This window comes from Alligator sinensis, unplaced genomic scaffold, assembly GCF_000455745.1.
Source record: "Alligator sinensis unplaced genomic scaffold, ASM45574v1 scaffold456_1, whole genome shotgun sequence".
Taxonomy (NCBI): domain Eukaryota; kingdom Metazoa; phylum Chordata; order Crocodylia; family Alligatoridae; genus Alligator; species Alligator sinensis.
The window spans coordinates 377,404-400,170 of NW_005842311.1; the positions used below are offsets into that span (position 1 = coordinate 377,404).

Genomic DNA, 22,767 nt, shown 5'->3' on the forward strand with positions numbered 1-22,767 from the left:
TTAAATTTTGTGCTCCTTCCTTATATGTAGGGGGTGGCATGTTTGTAATGGCTTTAACCCCTGCAGGATCAACTTGCACCCCTTTCTCAGAGAGCTTTTCTCACAGATGTTATTTCTTTGACCCTGAATTTGCATATTTGTTTTTTCAGTTTTAAACCTGCTCTGCAAGCTCTTTCTAGTGCCTTTCTTAGCCTCAAGTCAGATTCTTCTATAGTATTTCCCCAAACTAATAGACTATCAATATAAACCATAGTTCCATCAAGACCTTCAAAAATTTGTTGCACCTTTCTGTGAAATACTTAGGATGCAGAACACAGTTCAAAAGGAAGCCTACAAAAGTAATACTTCCAAAGTGTGTATTGAAGGCACATAATCTAGTGCTATTCTTTCCTAGGGGAACTTGCCAAAACTCAGAAGAGGCATCCAAAGTGGAGAACTATTTCGCTTCTGCCATATTGCCAAAAACCTCTTCCCAGGTGGGAATGGGAAAATGCTCCCTTTTGATGTACCTGTTCATTTGCTTAGGATCCAGACAGAATCTCAAGGATCTATCTTTTTTTTCTATTATGATCAGTGAATGATCGCAAACAGATGGTTGCTCTACTTTTTCTATTATGTCCAGGCTAATTAATCTATCTCATTCCTGTTTCAGTTTATTTCTTAGTACAAGGGTAACATTTTTGGAACATGTATGGTGGGAGTATTTGGTTCTCTTAATTCTATCTTGTACTCAGAAGACAGTCTCCCTATGACTTGAAACACATCATAAAATTTTTCTTCTATGTTCTTGCATTGTAGTGCCTCAATGGCATCCATTCTCTTAATCAAACCTATTGTTGTACACATTCACAACCCAAAAATTGGCACGAGGTTTTCTGGGACTGTTACAAACTGAATTTTTCCTATTTTACCCTTGCATCTAACATGCAGTGCACAAACACCCTTGGTTCTAATCATGTTCCCATTATATGCTTTAAGCCTCACTTCCTTATTCTCATAGTATAGTCTTGCAAAGTGATTGAATCTTTTACATTTGTTGCAGCACTTACAAAATGAAGGGCATTGCATGGGTTTGTGGTAACCCCCAATGCATCTGCAGCTGACCTTTGTTTCTTCAAGCAATTCTCTTTGGCCTCTGCTTCATAGTGAGGTCCTCCTTTCTGTATTGTTTGTGTGTTTCCTTAGGTTTTTGCAGTCTTGTAATCCTGTCTAGTTCAGCTTGTTCTTTTTTTCCCTCCAGCTTCTGCAGCCTGGCGTTTGTTATCTCAGCCACATTCTAACTGCCTTTTCAAAATTAAGCTCAGGATCCTCTAACAGTCATTTCCTGAGCCTTGTATCCCGTTTACCCAATACTTTTTGGTGTCTGATCATGGACTCTTTTAGGTCTCCAAAGTTGCACATCTGGCTCAGTAATCTTAGGTATTTGACAAACTCCTCTATTGTCTCTCATTCTTTCTCATGTGGAAAGTATACCATTCAAAGGTTTCATTTTGTTTGGGCAAAACAAAATGAAACCTCAAACATTTTATTACAGTGCCATAGATTTTCTGTTATGCGTCTCACAGATGTAGACTGTTATAAAGAGACAGAGCTTTTGGTCCTGCTATATTAAAAAAAAAAAAAAAAAAGCTACCATAAGTGAATCTTCCTTTTCTGTAGCTCCATTGGTCATCATTGGTGACACTGCTTAATTTTCTTCCAGTTTTCTGCTGCATTTCTAGACAGCTTTAACTCCTTTGCAGTTCTGAGATGCTCCATTTTTTTTGTCTTTCTTCACACTCCACTTCTGGTACTATGTGTCATTCTTAAAAGACCAAGAAGTTAAGCTGATAGAACAGTAATGTTTATATTACTCAGCTGTGAGAATTTTCAGTTCCATGCTGAAAGTTCCACTGCTGTTGCAATCGATATCATGGGCTGGGACTAATTCTACTTTTTTACTTTTATTTTATTCTGGTACTTACTCTAAGGCTCCCTCTACTTGTTACAGCTATCATGCAATTAACTCATTAATTGTGCAATTACCTTAAGGCCAGCTACATATGAAAAATATCTATCAAATCCAGGTGTGTGAAACCCCCCAGGCCTGGGGGATTGCGGCAGCCCTGCTCTCCCAGGCTCAGGGGTGCATTATACTCCCTGCACAGCAGGTGTGACTGGGATTGCTAATCATATCCCATCATGCCTTATTGCCCGTGGAGGGGGAGCCCACTCCTTGGTTCCCCCTGAACCAGCAAAAAACAACGTTCCACAGCTGGGAGCCCCTCATCTCCCCAGCAGCAGGGGCACCCCATGCACCCCTGCAATGTGTTTGAAAATAATAACAAGGCTTTTTGGTTCACGGGTAAAGGCAGAGGTCATGATTCCTCTGCAGTTTTACTTGATATTTAAGTGTTACTTAGTCCACAGTCAAGTAAAGACAATGCTCAGGAAAATGTCAAGCCACTTTCTGAAATTCCAACATTTTCCCTTCTTTTACTTTTTCCTTAGGCAATATCAACCTAAGCGCTGTACTTTTTTGTAGCTCCCACTGAAAGTAAATATTACTCTTATGCAGACATTGTAGCATGTTTTCCCTGAAACTAAAAGCCTAATTTACAGAAATGAAAGCTCTTCTCTTGGTTAATAAAATAGAATAGGTGAAAAAATAGTTATTACATCAGTATTTACCTTTCTCTAGCATTGTAATGCAGAAGATGTATTCAAATATTGTGTTAGAATTGTTTGAATAATAGTATTCTCTGAAATCAGAAGAAAAGTCAATTGAATTTTCTTCATATGGAGGTGAGGTTATGACATCCACCATTTTGTGGAATGTCATTGTGCAAATTCAGTTTAAATGTATGCATATTCACTTACCAACACATGGTACATTAATCAGTATCTTCAGTGTCTTTGTAGTTTTAACAGGAGTGGAGAAAATTAGTTGCACTGAAATGGAATGATTTAAAATGTACACAGTTAACGATAAAGATGAGATTTTCTTACTGTTCATTACTTTTAGCAATACAGGACTTTGAATACAGGTTTTTGCATGTGAACGGGCAGTACACACTTCTATTTGAAACTCCTATTTTTCTACAAGAAAAAAAGTCATAATCTGGGAAAATATACAGGAATAAAATGGGGACCCTTTCCTTAATTCTATTAGTATGTTTACTAAAACTGTCAAATGTACGATTCAAATTATCTACAGAGCATGATGAATAATTTATTAGAATATTCAGCCTTTTACTATGACAGAGAAAGGCCAGAGTAATAGGACCTCATATGCAGGGTTTTCACAGAATAACAGCAATACATTCGTGCCTGTTTTAAGACCACAGACATGCATTGGAACTGGATTTTTACATTTATCAAGCTTTGTGAGGGACAGAAAAGCTCCATTAATGCTGGCTGTTTGGCTTTTGTGTGTGTCACCATTTCTGTGCCCTATCTTTGAATTCTTATACTACCTTTTCAGCTAAGACCCTTTTGTGTTCTACTCGGTGCCTGATCATTATTATAGTAAGACGAGGATAAGATAACTTCATGACATTCAGGCTACAGTATGGCAACACTCACATTAGAACATAGGAGAATGTATTTTTCATGGTTTCTCAAACAGAAAAAAATACTTTTTCACCACTCCACCCAATCTGTGTTAAAAATTCACCCAATGTGACAGCCAAGTGAACAGGAAAAAATGCACATAGGTCAGGAAAAATCTCATATAGCAATACTAGTAGAAAATGCTTGCAAACATTGGGACATTTTGCATTTTGTTTCAGACAGGAAAGTGCAAATGTATTTCCACTTGGTAGAAAGCTTAAGAACAGACCAGGAGGATTCATCCCGCTCTTGCCCTCTTGCAAGGGTTTATGGGATTGTAGAGTGGATTCATTTTCAAATCGGGCCATGTGACTGTATTGCAACTCATACGCATAGGCATGCCATCCTCTGTCAGCACCTACAGCAAGCATGGGCAAAATGTGGCCCATGGGCCATGGGCCGGATGTGGCCTGCCAGGCCTTTCTATCTGGCCTGCAGGGCCCCTAAAACATTTAGAAAATTAATATATATCTGCTTCTGGCTGCCTGTCATGTGGCCCTCGATGGCTTCCCGAAACTCAGTAAGTGGCCCTCCGCTTGAAATAATTGCCCACCCCCCATAGCTTTTCAGACTCTGCTAGGCCTATGTGGGTCCTAATACATGAGAGAATTAGATTTCTTATGCACTTGCTGTTACCCATGCTTTGGTTTTCTCTATAGACACTGGTATAAAGCAAGGGTGACTCAACCACAGTTGTTGCTACTATGGTCTCAAGTATAGCCTGGCAAATGCCTTAGAGAACATTATTCATGACATTTGGGCAGTACTTTTTAATTATTGGAGGTTGTACTTCAGATATTAGATACTTTGTAAGTGAAAATTGGGTGGTAGAGGATGTCTAGCCAACGCTACTTGTTGTGTACCATCACATTCAGGTTTTTCTTTTTTTCCCATTTTTTTGTAATTCATGTCTTTCATTCCATTGACCTTCTATGGCAGGGGAAAAGATGCAATGAAACACTGATACCATCATGATGTGGGTTCAGAGGAAAGGGAGAAGTTTTTGCTGTTTATCTGAGACATATGGATAGTTAAGATAAGTGATATGAACAATCATTTAATGACAGGATTATGACAAAAAAAGTTGGCTGCTATGTGACTCTAACAGTGACCAAAAAGTTACCTTAATGAAATATTGTGCCTACAGCTTTATATCTCCCTTAAGAACATACAAAAAATATTACAGGTTCACATTTAAAAACATTACCTAATGAACAAGGCCAAACTATTTTAGGGTGTCTAACGCATTACATTCAGATTAACCTAACCAGGGTTAGGTTCATCTAAGTGTCCAATCGTGCAGATGTTCAAAGGGCTTAAATTACCCCAAAAATGGTGCACCTGATTTCAGTTACTTCACCTCAGGAAGTGCACTAACTTAAATTGAGAAAGGGTTAACCTGATCTAGGAAAGGGATAACTCGACCTTCCCAATGCTTGTATGCATTGCCAGCACAGTCCTGGAGCCGGGAAGGCCTACCTGCTCACCTCAGGACCAGAGTAGTGTTATTCATACCACCCCCTGACTCTCTCTGGGCTATTTTGAGCCCCCTCCCACTCTCTCCTACAACTAAGTGAGCCTTTCACAGACTCCCCCCCCCGCCCCCATCCTGTCCCCCTCACCCCAAGTTACTTGCTTTGGGTTCCCTGCAGAGCTCTTGAGAGATCTCAGAGCCCTTAGCAAAGATATTCATAAAGTTATGGGAGATAATCAAGGTAACAGAGGTCTGTAAAAGGGCAAGCACAATACTCTATTTAAAAAGGGCAATAAGGAGAACTACAGGCAAGCATGTGAAGAAAGGCTGATCTCAAGCATCCTGCATGGATTTTGTAAGAACAAATGATGCAAGGCAACCTTGATCTCCTTCCTTGACAAAGTAACTACTTGGTTGGATGAAAACAGTACTGTGGATATAGTATAGCTGGTCTTCAGCAAAGTTTTTGATAAGGTTCCATATGGTGTTCTAATAACCTAGAGAAATGTGGGCTGGATAAACCTACTTTTAGGTGGATAGACCACTGGCTCAACCGCTGCAAGCAAAGGATAATTATAAATGGATCCATGTTGTTGCAGGAGGTTTCAAGTGAAGCCCCACAGTGGTCTGTCCTAAGTCCACTGCTGTTCAATGTGTTTATTAATGATCTGGATGCTAGTACAGAAAACCTCCTAAGCAAGTTTGCAGACAACACAACACTGAGAAGGATTGCAAACCCATTGGAGGACTGAAGCACAATTCAGAAAGATCTTGAAAGACTGGAAAGCTGGGCTAGAGCTAACGGGATTAAATTCATTGCAGACAAATGCAAGGGGCTACCCCTTGGAAAAAAATAATTAAAAACACAAATATAAAATGGGTGACAACTGGCTGGGTGATAGTTTTATGGAAAAGGATTTGGGAGCCTTCGTAGATCACAGATTCAATTCGAGACCGCAGTATGATGCAGCTGCACAAAAAGCAAATGTGATTTTGGGATGCATCAATAGAAGCATTAGGTGCTAGAAGTGGGAGGTAATAGTGCCTCTGTACTCAGCACTGGTAAAGCCTCATCTAGAGTCTCATGTACCATTTTGGGCTCCATGTTTTAAAAAGGACATGGAGAAGTTAGAGAGGATCCAGAGGTGGGTGGCAAAAATGATAAAAGACTTGGCAGGCAAGTCATATGAGAAGAAGTTAAAGGAGATAAGCATATTCAGCTTATGGAAAAGATGCTTAAGAGGGGACATGATAGAAGTTTTCAAATACTTGAAGGACGGCCATAAAGAAAATGAAAAGCACCCTTTCTCTCTTCCTGCAGAGAAGCAGATGTGGACCAATGGACTGAAGTTTCATCAAAGTAAATTTAGATTGAATATCAGGAAAAATATCACTGTTAGAACAGTGAGGCAGTGGAGTAGACTGCCTAGAGAAGTTGTGGACTCTCAAGTTATGGACATCAATGAAGTTGTTCAAGAAGAGGTTCAACAGCCATTGGTTTAGGATGATCTAAGCATAGCTATTTCTATGTTTTCCTAGGGTATTTCCCATGCTTCTGGGCTTCAATAGTTGCCGTATGGAGCTGGGAGCAACTTTTCTCCCACCTTCCCTCTGCTACAAGTGGCAGGGGTTTTTTTGGTCTTCCTCAGAGGCATTGGGTCTTAGCTGCAGTTTTTGACTAGAGTGTGCCAGTGCTGCTGCTGAGACTTAAATCCAGAGGTTTTTGGCTAGGAGGTCTTTTCTTTCTGCTCAGGATCAAACCAATCACCATATTTGTGGTCAGGAAGGAATTTTTGTCCATGTTCAGATAGGTATGGACTAGGAGGGTTTTTAGCTTCCTCTGTAGTGATGTGGTTAGGAGGAGGCAGGAAAGGAGTGTGGTCCTCTTCCTGGGATATCTTGAGAATATATTAACAATCTTTACAACAGCAGGGCTTAGGCTGCCATAGTCCCCTGCATTACTGGTGGCAAGTTAGAGTGTTAAGTCTTGTTCTAGCAAAATGCCCATCATGCACGATGGGGAGGCGGGGGTAGAAGGGGCCCGGGGACAGACACCAGCGTCTGGTCCTGTGCCCTCTCCCCACTGCTCTGGGTCCAGCCCCACTTCCCCCTCCTTCTGCTGCTGCTCTGGGTCCTGCCCTGCTGCCCGCCCTACTGCCACTCTGGGTCTTGCTCTGCTCCTCTACCCTTCTGCTGCTGCTCCTGGTCCAGTCCTGCTTCCCCCTCTCCTGCCACTGCTCTGGGTCATGCCCTACTCCCCTTGCCACTCTGGGTCCAGCCTCACTCCACCCCCTTCCCACCCACTCTGTGTGCAGGAGTGGTAGCATGTGGCTGTGCGGGGGTGGGGTAGTGAGCAGCCCTGGGGTGTGGCACAGGGTGTGTGGAGGTGTGTGGCATATGGCTGGGCAGGAGGGGTGGCATGCAGCCATAGAGTGTGGAGCAGGGGAGTGGCCATGGCGGCGGGCAGCACCTGTCAGCTGTAGGGCTGTGATGTGGGGAGCAGCCCTAGGGTGTAGCATAGGGTGCACAGGGAGGTGTGCCGTGATGCTGTGTGGGAGGGGTGTCAAGCGGCCGTGTGGTGTGGAATGGGGAGCCTTTTGGCTGTGGCCATGTGGCACAGGGACCAGCCATGTGATATGATGCAGAGCATGCTGGGGGCATGGCAAATGGGGGGGCTGGAGTGCGCGGCATGGGGAATGGCCACAACATGGAGAGTGTTTGCTGGCTGTGGCCATGCAGCATGGGGCTTGGCACTGCATTTTGGCATAGGGTGCATGGGGGGACATGGCACGCAGATGTTCAGTACAGGGGATGCATGGTGCAAGGACTGGCCAAGGCATGGGGAACTCCAAGCAGCTGTGGCCACATAGCATGCGGCATGGCCCTGGGGTGTGGCAGAGGGTGCGTGGGGGCTGTAGTGTGTGAAGGGGTGGTGGGTAGTGCAGGTAATGGTGTGTGCAGGGGGGTGGAGATTGGGGGGGTGAGAAGTACCCTGTGGACATGTGGGGAAGGGCACAGCACACAGCTGCAGTGTGTCACGCAGGAAGCAAGTGTGAGGGGTGCGCCCCACCCCACAGCTTTGTGCTGCAGCTAGTGGACATTGCCCATGACCCATGCCCCTCAGGGCTGCCTTTGGCCAGGAAGCCCCCCCACACACTACATCCCCTGTGTCCTGCAGCCAGAGGGTACTCTCCACATGGGGGACATGGCAACACCCACAGGGTGCCATGAGGGGAGCAGGCATGGGGGGCACACCCTGGCCCGCAGCCACGTACTACAGGTGGCAGGCGCTGCTGGCCCTCTGTGCACGCCCTCCTCACAGAGCACCCTGTTGGTATGTGCCATGCCCCTCTGTGTGCCCCCCTGCCTCCAGGTGGCAGGTAGTCCTGGTGTGGGGGGCAAGGCACTCAGAGGGCATGTCATGCAGCGGGGCATGGCACGCTGGTTGCAGCTATGTGCTGCAGCCAGCAGGCACTGCCAGTGCCCCAATGCACGTGCCCCACTGCCCTTGTGACACAATGCAGCCACATGCCACCCCCACCCCTGCAGCCACAGCTGGCAGGCACTTCCCATGCAGTGGGGGTGCATGGAGCATGGGGGGATGTGGTGCGAAGCATCAGGGTGCCACATGGGGAGTGGGAAGGGGGACACACCCTGCACCGCGGCCATTTCCTGCAGTCGGCGGGTGCCCCTCCTTCTCAATCCCTACAGTGCTGCCTGTGGCTGTATGCTACCCACCCCTGCATGGCCTCAATCCACAGCTCCCTGCACAGTCATAAGCCACACCCCCCCCCATGGTCACAAGCCAAGCTTCCCATGACAGCGAGCCACACCTCCCACCAATCCACAGCTCCCTGCACAGTCATAAGCCACACCCCCCCCCATGGTCACAAGCCATGCTTCCCATGACAGCGAGCCACACCTCCCACATGACCTGTCCCCTCCCCCCCCCACCCCACAGTGGGGAGCACAGCCTGGCCTCAACCACCTCTGCCTTCATCTCTGCCTTTCTGTCTCTCTGTCTGTCATAAGGCTCCAGCCTGCGCATGCACAGTTAGCCTGGAGCATTATGGACAGACAGATAATCTGTGGATGTGTCTACACTGCATAATGCTGAGCTTATTCTAAATGAAGATGATGGGTTAGTAAACACAAAGTAGTCATATCAGCATGGAGTTCCATAAGGACAAGAGTTCCCAAGCTTGCAGAGAGGTGTTAGACAGCTTTCAGCAAGAGTAAAGGAGTTTGCCAGGCAGTAGCTGTATTACGGACCAGAGCTTGCAGACAGACTGTGGTATTGGTCAGAGATAGAAAAAATATAACAAAAGTCCTAGGTAGGATGTGGTCCAAGGAGTTTTGAGCTATCCTCATGACTCTTCAGGCTTCTGGACTAAGACCCAGTAAATAGTGTATGCTTCAGTCTCTCTTTCTTAACCCACAACCCCCCTAAGAGATATTTGGATGCACCCTATCAGGGGAATGTGAGATATGTTGCATCAAGTAACTAGATTAGCAGTACACACCGAGAGAGACTGTGAACCAGAAAGGACTGGTAGGATATTATTAGCCTACTGAAATTGTTAGTTGCATGTAGAATGTCTGCGTGAACAGCTTGGAGGCACAGGTGGGGAGTACACACATCTTGACTTACCATACTCGGATATCTCTTCATTGTACTTTGAAAAGATTGGGAAGTGTAAGCATACCTTGCATTTTAGTAGCAGTTCAAAAATAGAACTGCTACTAAGATAGAGCAGTTAGAATAGAGAAGTTAGCAGAATAGATCCTTCACCTCTTATTTCATAATACTTATTACTTATCTATTTGTAACTTTTTTTTTTCCACACACACGAATAAAATAAGGTCTCTTCACCCTCTGTATAGAGACATCTGAACATATAACTCTGGTGACACTGCTCTCACCAAAGCTCTGAATTATAAATAGATCTGTTGCAACTGTAGAGAGTTGGAAGGGCAGAAAACATATAAAAGCTCTCTCCCCAGTAAAAGCATTCTCAGGGTTTCTGGGAAACTGCACATCAAAGTCCTAAAAGCAAAACTCATGTTGTGTGTGTGTTAAGCCACAGTGGGGTGAAAACTGCAGGGGTGGTAGCCCCTGGTCAGGCTACAAAGCCTGCCAAGTTTCAAAGAGATAGGTACAGGTGTTTCTGAGAAACTGTACCTCAAACTGATGAGAAGCAAAACTCGTGACAGGTGACACTGTGTGTGTGTGTTAAGGTGCAGCGGTGAAAACTGCAGGCCTGCTAGGCCCTGTTGTGGCCACAAAGCCTGCCAGCCATCAAGGAGATAGGTGCAGGGGGAGTCTGAGTTCTGGGGCCCTGCACCTCTGGCTGCTAACAGGCAAAACTCATGACATGCATGGGTGATACTTTGTGTGTGTTCAGGTGCACCCTTCTTGGTGCTGGGGCCTCTGCACAACATGGCAGTGTGCTCCAGTGAGGTCTCCTCCTCCCCTACAGCCTCAGTCTAGTCCACCACTGTAAATGATGTCAGGTCAAAATAACTTAGCTGGCTCAACACCAGATATCCGGCAGGTTGCAGTGTGTCACATTTCCACTGTCTAATCTATATTGAGTCCATGAGTTTCTGTACCTAGGAAGCTGATGAAGTGAATGTCATAGGCCCGGCTCTGAAAAGTGGTCGGTCCATTCAAACAAGAACCTAACCTCATCACCAAAACTGAAGCCAACTTCCTACAGCTCAAAACACAAAACCTGCCAACTATCTCCAGTACCCTCACAAACTGTACACCAGAATCTGTCAAAGACAGCAATACCCAACTACCTGTGGGGTATTCCTCACCAAAAAAACACTCTGCCTCCAGTCTCTCAGGCCTGATCCTGAGAAGGAACAAATTACAAACCACTTTTCGCAGCCAGACCTATGAACTTCACTTCATCAACCTCCTAGGTACAGAAACTCATGGACTCAATATAGGTTAGACAGTGTAATTGCGACACACTGCAACCTACTGGACATCTGACTCCCTAGGTATCTCTACACTTTTACCTGTGCTTCTACATCTCCCTTCCCCCCCACCCCAGCCTTTTCCTTACCCTGTGATGCCACCATGTCCATTTTCACTAACCAGCTTTCTTGCCTGCATCGTGTGTCAGGCCAGCCTCTAGCAATTTGATTCAGATTTGAGATTTGTCCTCCAAATCGGGCTGAATCTTCTCCAAATTGAATCGCAAATCAAAGCTTCACATGGCCCTATAGTTTTTTGCACACCTAACAGCTAATAGGACAAGGCAACCCACAGCAGGCTTAAAAGGATTTTGTAGCATCCTACAGTGACACAGCACCCTGGCTGAGATTCACTGCAATAGTCTAAGATCGTAAGGAGTGCCATAGTGACTCAGACCAATGATCCATCTAGCCCAATATCCTTTCTCTGAGCATGGTGATCCTAGATGCTTTAGAGCAGTGGTGCTCAACATTTTTGCTTGACATACTGGATGGGCAGTGCCCAGTCTGCCTGCAGGTTGTATCTGGCTGATGGTCCAAATCTGGATCTTGGGATGGGTGCAGTGAGCCCCATCCAGCCACACTGAGTAAGTGTAGGGGGCAGCCCAGCTCCAACCCAGTCCAATGGGAAAGAGGGTTTAATCCTCCCACCTGGTCCTGCAGGGAAGGGGGCTTGACCCAGCCCCAACCTGGCCCTGTGGGAAGGAGGAGGCATGCTTGTCCCCATCCTGCTTTGGTGAGGGGGCCAGGGCATGGCCTGACCTCAACCCAGCTCTGCAGTGGAGAGGGGTCATGCAGTGGAAGAGGAAGTGGGTATAGCCCAGTCCCATTGCAGGGAAGTGGTCACAACTACTGCTTGGTGTTTGGGAATTTGGCAGATGTGGCCAAATAATGTGGCCACCACTGGCAAATGTCCTGATGTGTGTGGAGTCCCAAGGGTCAGACATGATGGCTTTGCAGGCTACTTTTGGCTTGTGGGCCAAGGGTCGAGCACCCCTGCTTTAGAGCAATGAGGCCAACCTTTTTTGTAAGGCTTATAAGAAGGTGAGTCTCACATCTCCTCTGAGTGCCACTGATCCCCTTCCCCTTCCTGCTCTATTGCCCTTTTTCTGGTTCCTGCTCTATTGGTTTCTGTTTTCCCTGCTTCCTTCCCAGTCTGTTGCACGCCACACACAGGGGTTGCAAACTTTGGGTACCTGAAGGGCCCTTGTGGCACATGTGCTGGAGGTTGGCCACCCCTGCCTTAGAAGGAGAGCATATTTTAGACATCTCATATATCCCCCTCAGCCTTCTCCTTTCTAAAGTAGGAGTCCTAGCCTTTTTAGTCTCTGTACCCTGATCATCTTCGTAGGGCTTCCCTATACCTTTTTACATTCTTCTTGAGACCGGAGCTGCTTTTCATTGTATATAATTCTCTCAGAACATCAACTTAATGTGCAATGATGACCAAAAAACACAATAAATTTTGGGTAATAAAACATTAAGGAAGGAATTAAAATAAAACAAAAAAGTCTGTAATTGATTATATTCTGGTTTGCTATATTATAGAATAAGAAGGCATTGGTAGCCATTTTTTTCATTTTATTTTAAATATATAGGTTCTTAACTGAACAATAAATGTCAGTAATATATCAAGGTCAAAGCCAAGGTCTCTTCTTGAGACAGGATACTTGTGTTATATGGTAGCATACTGTGCAACTATGTATTATGAGAGCTGGTCATGGGATGTGAATGAAGAAAAAGTTGTTTGTTAGATGCAGTATGTTTTATTAGCAAGGTAGAAAAGAAAATATTTGGAACTGATTTTCATTTGGTAGCTTGCTATAAAGTCTTGGCAGTAATGAGAACTCATGAACAAATCAGTATTTTCCCACTATACAAAAATGCCAGACCAACCATACTTTTGGTATGACATGATATTTGACCAGCTTACTGTAAAATGTATATTATGATAGTTTGGATTGGAGCCCTGTAAGAAAAAGCCTACTTAAAAAATGTTAAAGCCAATGTAAAAAAAAAGCCAGCTGGATGCTTGAAACAAGCTGTGGGTATGTGCAGACATACACCTGATCTATGATCATACAGCTTATGTTTAGCCATGTGATCATAATTTAGGAGTGGCTTGTGCACACATTCACTGGTGCCAGGAGCCACACCAGTAACCCAAGGTACTAACTGGGGGCAGGGTGGGGGTAGGTGAGATTGGGGAAGATTGGCAGGTCCATGCAGGGGAGTTGCCCATCCAGGTCTGTGGGGGGTTGGGTCATTAAAAATAGCCCAATCAGGTTTGAGGAGGGAGGAGGAAGAGTACAGTCCTGGGGCTGAGGTGAGCGGCTGGGCTTTTCCAGCCCTGGGGCTAAATTCCGAACATGTGCAGACTTTCTGTAGATAGGGCTAACCTGTTCCTAATCTAACATAGTTCCCCTCCTCAGGTGAACTAACTTTTATCATGTCAGCCATTTTTGCCCAGTTTAACTTCCCTGAACATCTATACAGATCAGCACTTAGATAGACCTTAGCCTAGTTAGGAGTGATGTAAATGTAACATCTGCATCTTCCCTGCCAGGCAAGGAAGGTAAGCTTATGTTAGTTTAAGGATTTGTGGTGGATGCTTTTCTTTTTTCTTTCTTTCTTTTTTTAAATGGAATTGTGATGTCTCTAACCTTTGTGTCTAAGTTTTTCCTCTTGACAGAACTAGTTTTTGAATGAGGCTACTCAGTGAACTACTTTGTTCCCCCTTCCCCTCCCCCAAGTTTTCCTTTTCCTTTACTTGTAAGTTTAAATTCATAGACCTAATGCCTTGCAGGTGTCATTAAATGGAAAACAAATCATTTTAATTTGGTTCTAGCAAAAAAGTAAAAGGATATTCCTTTGACAGTTAAATTTAGAATTGGGAATGATGCTGTGTATTCTTTTAAGTAATTTTTTATTTTAATTTTTAATCAAATTAAAATTTGGCAGTTCCAAACATATATTTATACTGGTGGAGGTAATGATAAGTACCATAATAATTTGTATTTAGGCCAGGGTTATCCAATTTGTGGCCCTCAGCTTCCACCTGGCTGTACCTGTCAGTCTGGCTTCTGGGGCAGCTGGGAGTTTTGAGCTCCTCTTTCCTCTGGTTTCCACTACCTGACCTAACACAACAGGGTGGTGCAGTGCAGCTTGCAGTGTTGGGATAGCCAGCAACCCAGAGTGCCTCTGGAGCATGTTGCTGGGGGGAAACTGCAGGATGCTTAAGGTGACCTCCACTGGTGTATCCCCAACTGGTGTAACCCATGGGGCATGAAGCCCCCAGCTTCTTAGAAGTTGGACGGCCTTGATGTAGACCACTGTATTTTAATGTTCAATCTGAATCAGGCTGGTGTTATACTAGGCTGTGTCTAAAACTTGTAAGATATGCTTGGAATAGATGCAATGGGGAGAAAAAGTAATACACTGAAAATTTTTCCTTATTCTCTTTTCTTTCTAGGCTCTGGACTCAATGATGGGCAGTGGCATGAAGTCCGGTTCTTAGCTAAAGAAAATTTTGCTGTGCTCACCATTGATGGAGAAGAAGCCTCTGCAGTTAGAACCAACAGTCCTCTGCAAGTTAAAACTGGGGAGAAATATTTCTTTGGAGGTAAAAATGAAGTACAAGTATCTCTCTTTTGTGTTATCTTTTTCTTAACTTCCATGAATAAAATGGAGTCTAGGGTAAAACTTGCTTATTTTTATCAACAACCTTCACTCTAAACATATTAACATGGATCATGATTATCCAAAAAGAAGAAAAGTTTCAACTCAGCTTTATTATAAGACCTTTATTCCCCTACATGCCTAGACATTCTTAAGGGAGATCATCTGGCTTTCTAAGTGAGTTCCCAAGTGCACTTGTTGCTGCAAATAAGTCTGTTGGTAAAGCTACAGTCTAGAAGCAGAAACCTGCAGTGAGGTTCACCCACAGGTGGTTTCGCTTTATTTGGAACATCCTGAAGGCCAGTTTCTAGGAAGGGTTTTTGTGCAGTTCCACTAGCTAGTATGGAATGGGGAGAGCACTGACCTGTCTCTTCCTTTTTTAAGACCTATGATCCTAGAGAAATAGGGCTAGAAGGGACCTCCAGCCCCTTGCCTGAGACAGGATCTTCCCTATCCAAAGCATCCTAAACAATCCATAATATAAACTCTATATAAAACTAACACCGGTCTTGACACAATACTGCCCTAACACCTGCTACAGGTAAAGTGGGGGAAACATGGCAGCCAACATTCTGCTTCTGTGAAATGATGTCAATAGATGCTCAAGAAATCCTGGATAGATAGCCACTACAGAGGATGGTAAAAACCCCCATAATCCATACTAATCTGACTAAGGATAAAAATTCCTTTGTGACTCCAAATATGGTGATTGGCTTGATCCTGACTGGAAAGACAAGATCTTCTAGCCAGAAATCTCTGGATTTAGGTCCAAGAAGGAACATTGGTACACTCTAGTCAAAACCCTAGTCTTGGCTGCAGTTCAGACCCAATGCCTTTGAGGAAGGTTTAAAAAAACCCTGACACTTGTAGCAGAAAGAGGGGGTGGGGGAGGGAATGGATGTTGCTCACAGCCCCATTCAGCAACCAGCAAAGTTCAGAAGCATGGTAAATACCCGTAGTAGAACATAGGCATAGCTATGCCTAGATCATCCCAGACCAATGGCTGTCCAACCTCTTCTTGAACACCTCCGCTGATGGAGGGTCTACAACTTGAGAGTCCACAACTTCCCTAAGCCATCTATTCCACTGCCTCATGGTTCTAACAGTGAAAAAGTTTTTTCCTGATATCCAATCTAAAGTTACTTTTCTGCAACTTCATGTTATTGGTCCATGTCCTGTTCTCTGCAGCAAGAAAGAAAAAGTGGTTTCCCTCTTCTTTATGGCAGGTCTTCCGAAATTTCAAGACTGCTATCACGTCCCCTCTTAAATACCTTTTCTGTGCCTCAACATACCTACTTCCTTCAGCCTCTCCTCATATGATTTGCTTTCCAAGTCCTTTAGAATCTTTGTTGATAAAGACCTCTGGACCTTGTCTAACTTCTTCATGTCCTTAGAAAGGCACTATCACCTCCTTGCACCTTATGCTTTTAATAATGCATCCAAAATCTTTATTCATTTTTTGTAAAGCTGCATCACATTGCAGACTCATGCTGAGTCTGTGATATACAAAGACTCAAAGATGCTTTTTCATAGTGCTGCCATTCAGCCGGGTGTCCCCCATTTTATATTTGTGTTTTTGATTATTCTTCCCAAAGTGTAGCACATTGTATTTGTCCACATTTAACTTCATCCTGTTAGCTCTAGCCCAAGTTTCCAATCTGTCAAGGTCCTTCTGAGTTGTTCTCAGATCCTCCAACATGTTCACAATCCTTCCCACTTCCATGTCATTTGTAAACTTGCTCAAAAAGCTTCCTCTGACGGCATCCAAATTGTTAATAAACACTTCAGACAGCACCAGACCCAATACAGACCCCTGTGGGATTCTACTCAAAACCTCCTACAATTCTGAAGTGGACCCATTAATAGTTACCCTTTGCTTGTGGCTATTGAGCCAGTTATCTGTTGATGTTATATTCATTTTATCTAGCCCACGTGTCTCTTATTTATTTATGAGATGATAATGTGGTCAAAAGCCTTGCTGAAGTCAAAATACACTATATCCACAGCATTCCCTTCATCCACTTAAGTAGTTACTTTGTCAAAAAAGGAGATAGAGTTTCTTTGACACTATTTGTTTTTCATAAATCCATGCTGGCTGCTTGTGAACAGCATTTCTTCCTTGAGATGCTTAGAAATGACCTTTTTAGGATATGCTCCAGTAAAGTCCCAAGTATTGAGGTGAGGCTAACTGGCCTGTAGTTCCCCAGGTCCTCCTTTTTGCCATTTTTAAAGAGCGGGGAAGTGCTGGCTTTTTTTCAATCCTCTTGTACATGGCCTGTCTCCCATGACTTCATGGAGATCTTTGCCAAGTACTCTGAGATCTCCTGTGCCAGTTCCTTCAGTACCCTGGGTGAAGTTCATCTGGCCCTGCTAACTTGAATTCATTCAGAACCAACAAAAGCTCTCTGTCCATCTCTTTTGTTATCTCCTCCTTCAGTTTGCCCTCTTCCTTATCCAAATTATCCTTACCAGGTGTCTGGCTTCCACTTACTTTTTTGTGCAGAATGAGGCAAAGTAGCTGTTGAGTAGATCTGCCTTCTTTGCATCTTCTGTTAAGAGTTCCTCCAGCTTATTAACAGTGAACCCACAGTTAACAAGGTTGACCCTTTTTTCTAGACAACATACTTATAAAGCCCCTTCTTGTTGTGCTTGGCCTCCTTTGCCAGGTGCAGCTCATTCTTTATCTTTGACCTCCTGATTTTGTCCCTGCAGGTTCTTGCTGTCTCCTGGTATGCTTCCTTGGTGACCTGCCCATTTTTCCACTTTCTGTGTGCCTTCCTTTTTCCTAACTGAGGAATTATTTGGTTTTACCTGTTCAGGACAGAATTTAACCTTGTGCTTAACTTAAAGCACATATTTAAGTCCTCAAATCAATGAAATATAAGCCTGGTGTCTATGGTCTTAACTGTCAGAAGTGTTACCCTGTAAAAGAATAGAAATAAGCATGTTTTAAAGTGCTTCTATAACAAGGGGCTATGTGGACGGAGTGGGAAGTCCATGTAATCAGAAGAACCAAAAGCAAAGCAGCGTGTCATCCTCCCATGACATTCTGTGTGGCATCCCAAAGAGACAAACTGCAAACTAAATCTTTAGTTTAAGTTCTGAAAACCCCATTTATTTTAGATTTAATTTTAGTGAATATTCGCCCATTGCATTTTTCACATACAGTAGACCCCCTGATTTGCATGAGTATTGTGTTCTGGGGGAATTTCGTGCAAGTCGAATTCGCATAAGTGAGGATGACTTTCCCCATAGGAAATAATAGAATAGTGAGGGGTTGCATACCCCAGACATACCGCAGTCATAGCCTTTTTTCCCCTTTTCTCGGTGGAATCACCTTTAGGAGGCATGTCTAGTGTCTCTCTTATGCATCTTGAGATGCTGCTACCACAATGGCAGCACAGCTCTGCTTGATTCTGCCTGCAAATCATGTGAGGCATTCACGTATATGAATGACATGCATCTTGAGGGGCACTTTCCAGTCTGAACCCTAATAAAAAATTGCATAAACGCGAGACACGCATAAGTCAGAATCGTGTAAATCAGGGGTCTGCAAAACTTCTATTGAGATCTATAAATTAAATAATGAATACACTTTGTTTAGCTGGTTTTGTATAGAAATGTGCCATGTTTTGAACTGGTCTTTAAAATTTATAAGCTGCAGAATTAATCATAGTTACAGTACTGTAAATATATATAACATTACTCAGGAGACAGAAACATTCCTGAGATTATGATTTTAGTACCAAAGCTAGAAAAGGAAGAAGTTTCTTCCACGGTTATTCTCATTTCATTATCTCATCAGTGCAATTGTTTAAAATATATATAGAAATTAGTGTTTAAATAGTCCTATAAAAACTAATATACACTTAATTAAGAATATATTCTAATCCTCAGGATAATTATGGCATACTTCTGGGTAACCTGTATCCTCATAGTAGTAATGATAATGCAGTTTAACATTAGAGATTTAAGCTTAGAATTGAACTGGCACTGAAGGATACTGTTGATTCCTTGCCTGTGGCAACAGCCACCTTTCCCGGCTTCCCTGTTAAATTCTGCTGATCCAGATACCAACAGTCCATGCTGTGCTGATGGTAGAAATAAGACAAAATATTTAACTTCTGGAAACTTTTAAATGTCCTTTATCTTTTGAAGTTTTCACTAAGAAGCTGTTGAGAATCAAACAGACTGTAGCTTCTAGACAGGTATAATTTCCTCTCCCACTCATCCCATCAACATCCAGTCTGATGCTTTTGACTGTAAAAGTGTTGACCTGTTCATTAGACTCCCTGCATCCTCACCTCCCCACTATAAAAAGGATTTATGCAGGCTTCTTTCAGTGGACTGTAAGAATCAATTATGACTTTTACAATTTGTTTCCTTGAAGATATATCCAAAGAAAATGGTTTCCTAATTCCCATCCCTTTCCCCACCTAATAAGTATGCCGCACTGCAAGACAATGCCATTGCATTTTAATCGTCTATACCAGATTTGTGCTTCTGAAATAAGCTATCCTGCACATGAGAAACAACACTTATGTTCCTAAATTATCTCCATGCTGATTTAACTTTATAACAACTAGGGGTACACTGATAGAGATTTTGGGGGATGATACCGATAGCTGATATTTAAGAAGGGATATCAGCTGATACTGATCTGATATCTGATACAGCTGCCTCCAGGTGGTAAGTCCAGTGTAGTGGATGAGGAGTGGGGAGGGAAGAGGCATGGTGGGGCAAATCGATGCTCCCCGTGGTGAGGGAAGGGGCAGGGGCAGGTGCTGCCCAGCTGGGGTAGGGAGGCATGGGATGGAGACACGACTCATGGGGTTGGGGTGGCTTGCACTTGTGGGGTGGAGCTGGAGACAGTGCTGCGCGGAACTTTTCTCACTGGGGGCTGGTCTTGGAGCAGACTCCAGAAGTGCTGGGAGGTGGCTGCAGCTACCCCAAATTTCACCACAGCTCCGCTGCCAGCCCCATGCCACTGCCCACTGCCCAGCGCAGCCCCAACTGAATGCACTGCCTCCACCCAAGAAAAAGCCAGAGCTGCACTGAGCAGCAACACCGGGAGCAGAGCCGTGGCAAAATTTGCGGTGGTGCAGTGTCCTCTAGGGCCACCAGAGCCCACTCCAAGCACAGCTCCCAGCAAGACAAGCCCTGCACAGTGCTGGCTGCAGCTCCACCCTGCAGCTGCAGCCTGCCCCACACCATGCGGATCCAGGGGTACACTCCCCACTGCCCTCCTGGGGTGCAAGCAGAGGTGGGAGCCACCCCCACCCAACGAGCCACACCTCCACCCCATGCCCCCTGCCCTGCCCCTCCTGGGCAGTTTCTTCCCTGCCCCTGCCACCTCCGTCACAATGGGGGGTATTGATCTGCCCCGCCCCATACCTCTTCCATCCCCTTCCCCTTCCAATTACCAGCTGGAGGCTGCTGTCCTTGCTGCCCACTGTACTCCATACTGCGCCGTGGCTGCGCACAGCATGGGCATTTATCAGACAAATTATTGGGCCCGATATAGACAATTTTCTTCATATCAGTACCGATCCAATATTGAATTGATGTATTGGAATAACAACTATATAAATTTCTGGCATTTAAGGGTCTGCACACTTGTGTGTGTGTGTGTGTGCCCATTTATATGTATTATTCCTTTCATAGCTGACCATGAAAAGTCTGCAGGAAAAAAATACATTTAAAATTTCTCTTTTAAATTCTGGAGACGGAAAATGTATTCACAAACTAATAGATGACTAACAAAATCATTATTGCTGTCTTTTGACAGCAGTGGTATTTCAAATTTGGTAAGGAAGTCAGTGGAGTTGTTTGAATGCCTTGCTAGAGAATTGAGGACCATAATTATAGATATTGCTTTGTTGAGAGTTTAAACATTTATTTTTCAGGCTCATTTATATCACAAAAGTAGTATTCCAAAAGTTAACTTTGTTTATATTATTGCTGCTTGTTCACACCCAACTTTAAAATATGCATAGTGAACAGTGATCAGTATTTCTTTTTCCAATTGTCATCTCCAAAACATCTTTCTTGTTGGACATGTTCACTGCTGTGATGTTAGTTCCCAATTTAAATCTTCCCCAAATATATTTAACATGTTGTCACTGATTATTCTGCTGAACTTGTGTACATAATATTTCTATAACTACCTGAACTGCTAGTTGGTTGGATAATGTGTCATACACTTCAGAAATGTATCTTCCTGTATTATTGTCATCTTATAGGAAGAGGAAGGAACTGTGATGTAGTACTACTCCTAAAATAGCTTGCCATATTGAGAATTTATTTCTATAATTTGCATACCATTTCCAGAAGTCTCTTATCATGCATGCTCTCCTGTCTTCATATATGCTTTATCCTGGAAAGAGCTACATATATATATTACATCTAATATGTTCCAGGCTTTCCCCAGTGTGATTTCAAAATAAGTATTTTTTTTTTTAATCTGGTATCTGAGTGACAGTCGAGCAAATGTATAATGTTTATATTTTCTGTTGTGTTTGTTAAGCAAGATTTTGACGCTCCTGTTTCAGGACTGCAGTGCAGCATTTTTGCTGATACACATCATGGAATTTCAACAGCAATGTAATTAAAATAGTAAATTGCTTTATTGCAGAAAAGCCCACTAAAATGACCTTGTATTTTCAATAATGACCATCAAGTTATGTCATTACTAAAAAAGTAACATCATATTATTGCTTGTGAATTTTCAAAGAAAAATCAGTCCACTTTCAACTGAGAATATGCATTTTGTTACGATAGCCTTTGCATTAAAAAACATTGTTTTTATATCAAGGGAGGCATTGTATTAACATGGGGAATAAATTAATATTTGGGTGGTTCCAAGTTGCTTCTATTGTAACTTAGCTGTGGCAGTATCATAGCCTGTGAGGTTGCACTGAGGTGCAGTCATTGCTAGTTGAAAACTTATCCCTTCTGCAAAGCTGATATTGGTTTCTCAATCTTGGCCTTAATTTTGTTGGAAATTATTGTCCTTGACAGACAACTTAGCTACCAGAAGCACATGTCACAATTATGATTAATGTTTGGACAAAGAAAAATTGTAAATAGGAAGCTTTTGTAATTTCGGCCCCATGTAGCTAACATTTTTTTTATTTTAATGAATTGCATTAAGTCATAAGAGGTTTCTTTATTTCTCTGCTGAAGAATAAATTTCTATCAGAGTATATGCTGTCTTTTTTCTCTTCCTCTGGTATTTCTCAGTTTCCCAGCAGATACTTAGATCATGTGAAGGGACAGACAAATGTATTCTTTTATCTGGATCTAACTGTTAAGGAGAGCTGTGCCAGTGGTCATGCATGCGTGCGTGTATGTGTGTGTGTGTGACAACTATTTATTACTCTCAGACATCTTTCCTTTCATGATGCCTTTCCCTTTCTTCTTATGCACTTGGGGTTTTGAATTTCCCACCTCTGCTGACCTTTTAGTGAATAATGTTAGTTCTGTTTCATTCAAACAACTGGAAAGAGGAGGGCAGAGTAAAGAAAATGAGCTGCAAAGTGAAGTGAAATCCATTAGCTTTGTTTGCACTATGGGTGTTAAGATGTTTTCATAAAGTACCTAAAGTTTGCACCAAACTACAAAGTAGTTGTCCAGTGCCTACAGGAAAGGTTTGAGTAGAGACATAATTTTGATTAATTCCAGTTTTACATCATTACCAACTAAATTTCTGCTCTCTCTTGTGGTCTAGCTTCTGCATAGAGAGTTTTAGTGCTAGTGGTAATACCTGAGTGAGAACAAAGCTATGCAGTGAGCATCCTTCAGTCCACTTGCTTCTCTTTTATTTTTTGACAAGCAAAGCTTTAGATGAATGGGCTATATGACAAGTTTCCTGTGGGGACATTGGTTTGTAGCTTTACAGTAATTCTTTTCCTTCTGTATGAATGTACAAAAATAACTGTAGATGGAATCTTATTTCTGCAGCAAGACTCATTTGTTTCTGAAAGCTGGGTTGATCTAATTTTCCCCTAGGGCATAGTAGGGAGGCGGGAGGGAAA

General features: G+C 43.3%; 1 protein-coding gene and 1 non-coding gene across 2 annotated transcripts in view; both read left to right on the forward strand.

Moving 5' to 3' along the window:
* Positions 1-22,767, forward strand: part of CNTNAP2 (contactin associated protein like 2) — a 1,052,534-nt gene that overhangs the window by 271,579 nt on the left and 758,188 nt on the right. Inside the window, exon 7 of the mRNA XM_025209846.1 lies at positions 14,526-14,675. Within this exon, the coding sequence (XP_025065631.1) occupies positions 14,526-14,675 (150 nt within the window). The remainder of the gene's footprint in view (positions 1-14,525; positions 14,676-22,767) is intronic.
* On the forward strand, positions 21,610-21,743 carry LOC112551048. Its single transcript, XR_003095174.1, has one exon. It is a non-coding gene; the product is annotated as a U4 spliceosomal RNA (small nuclear RNA).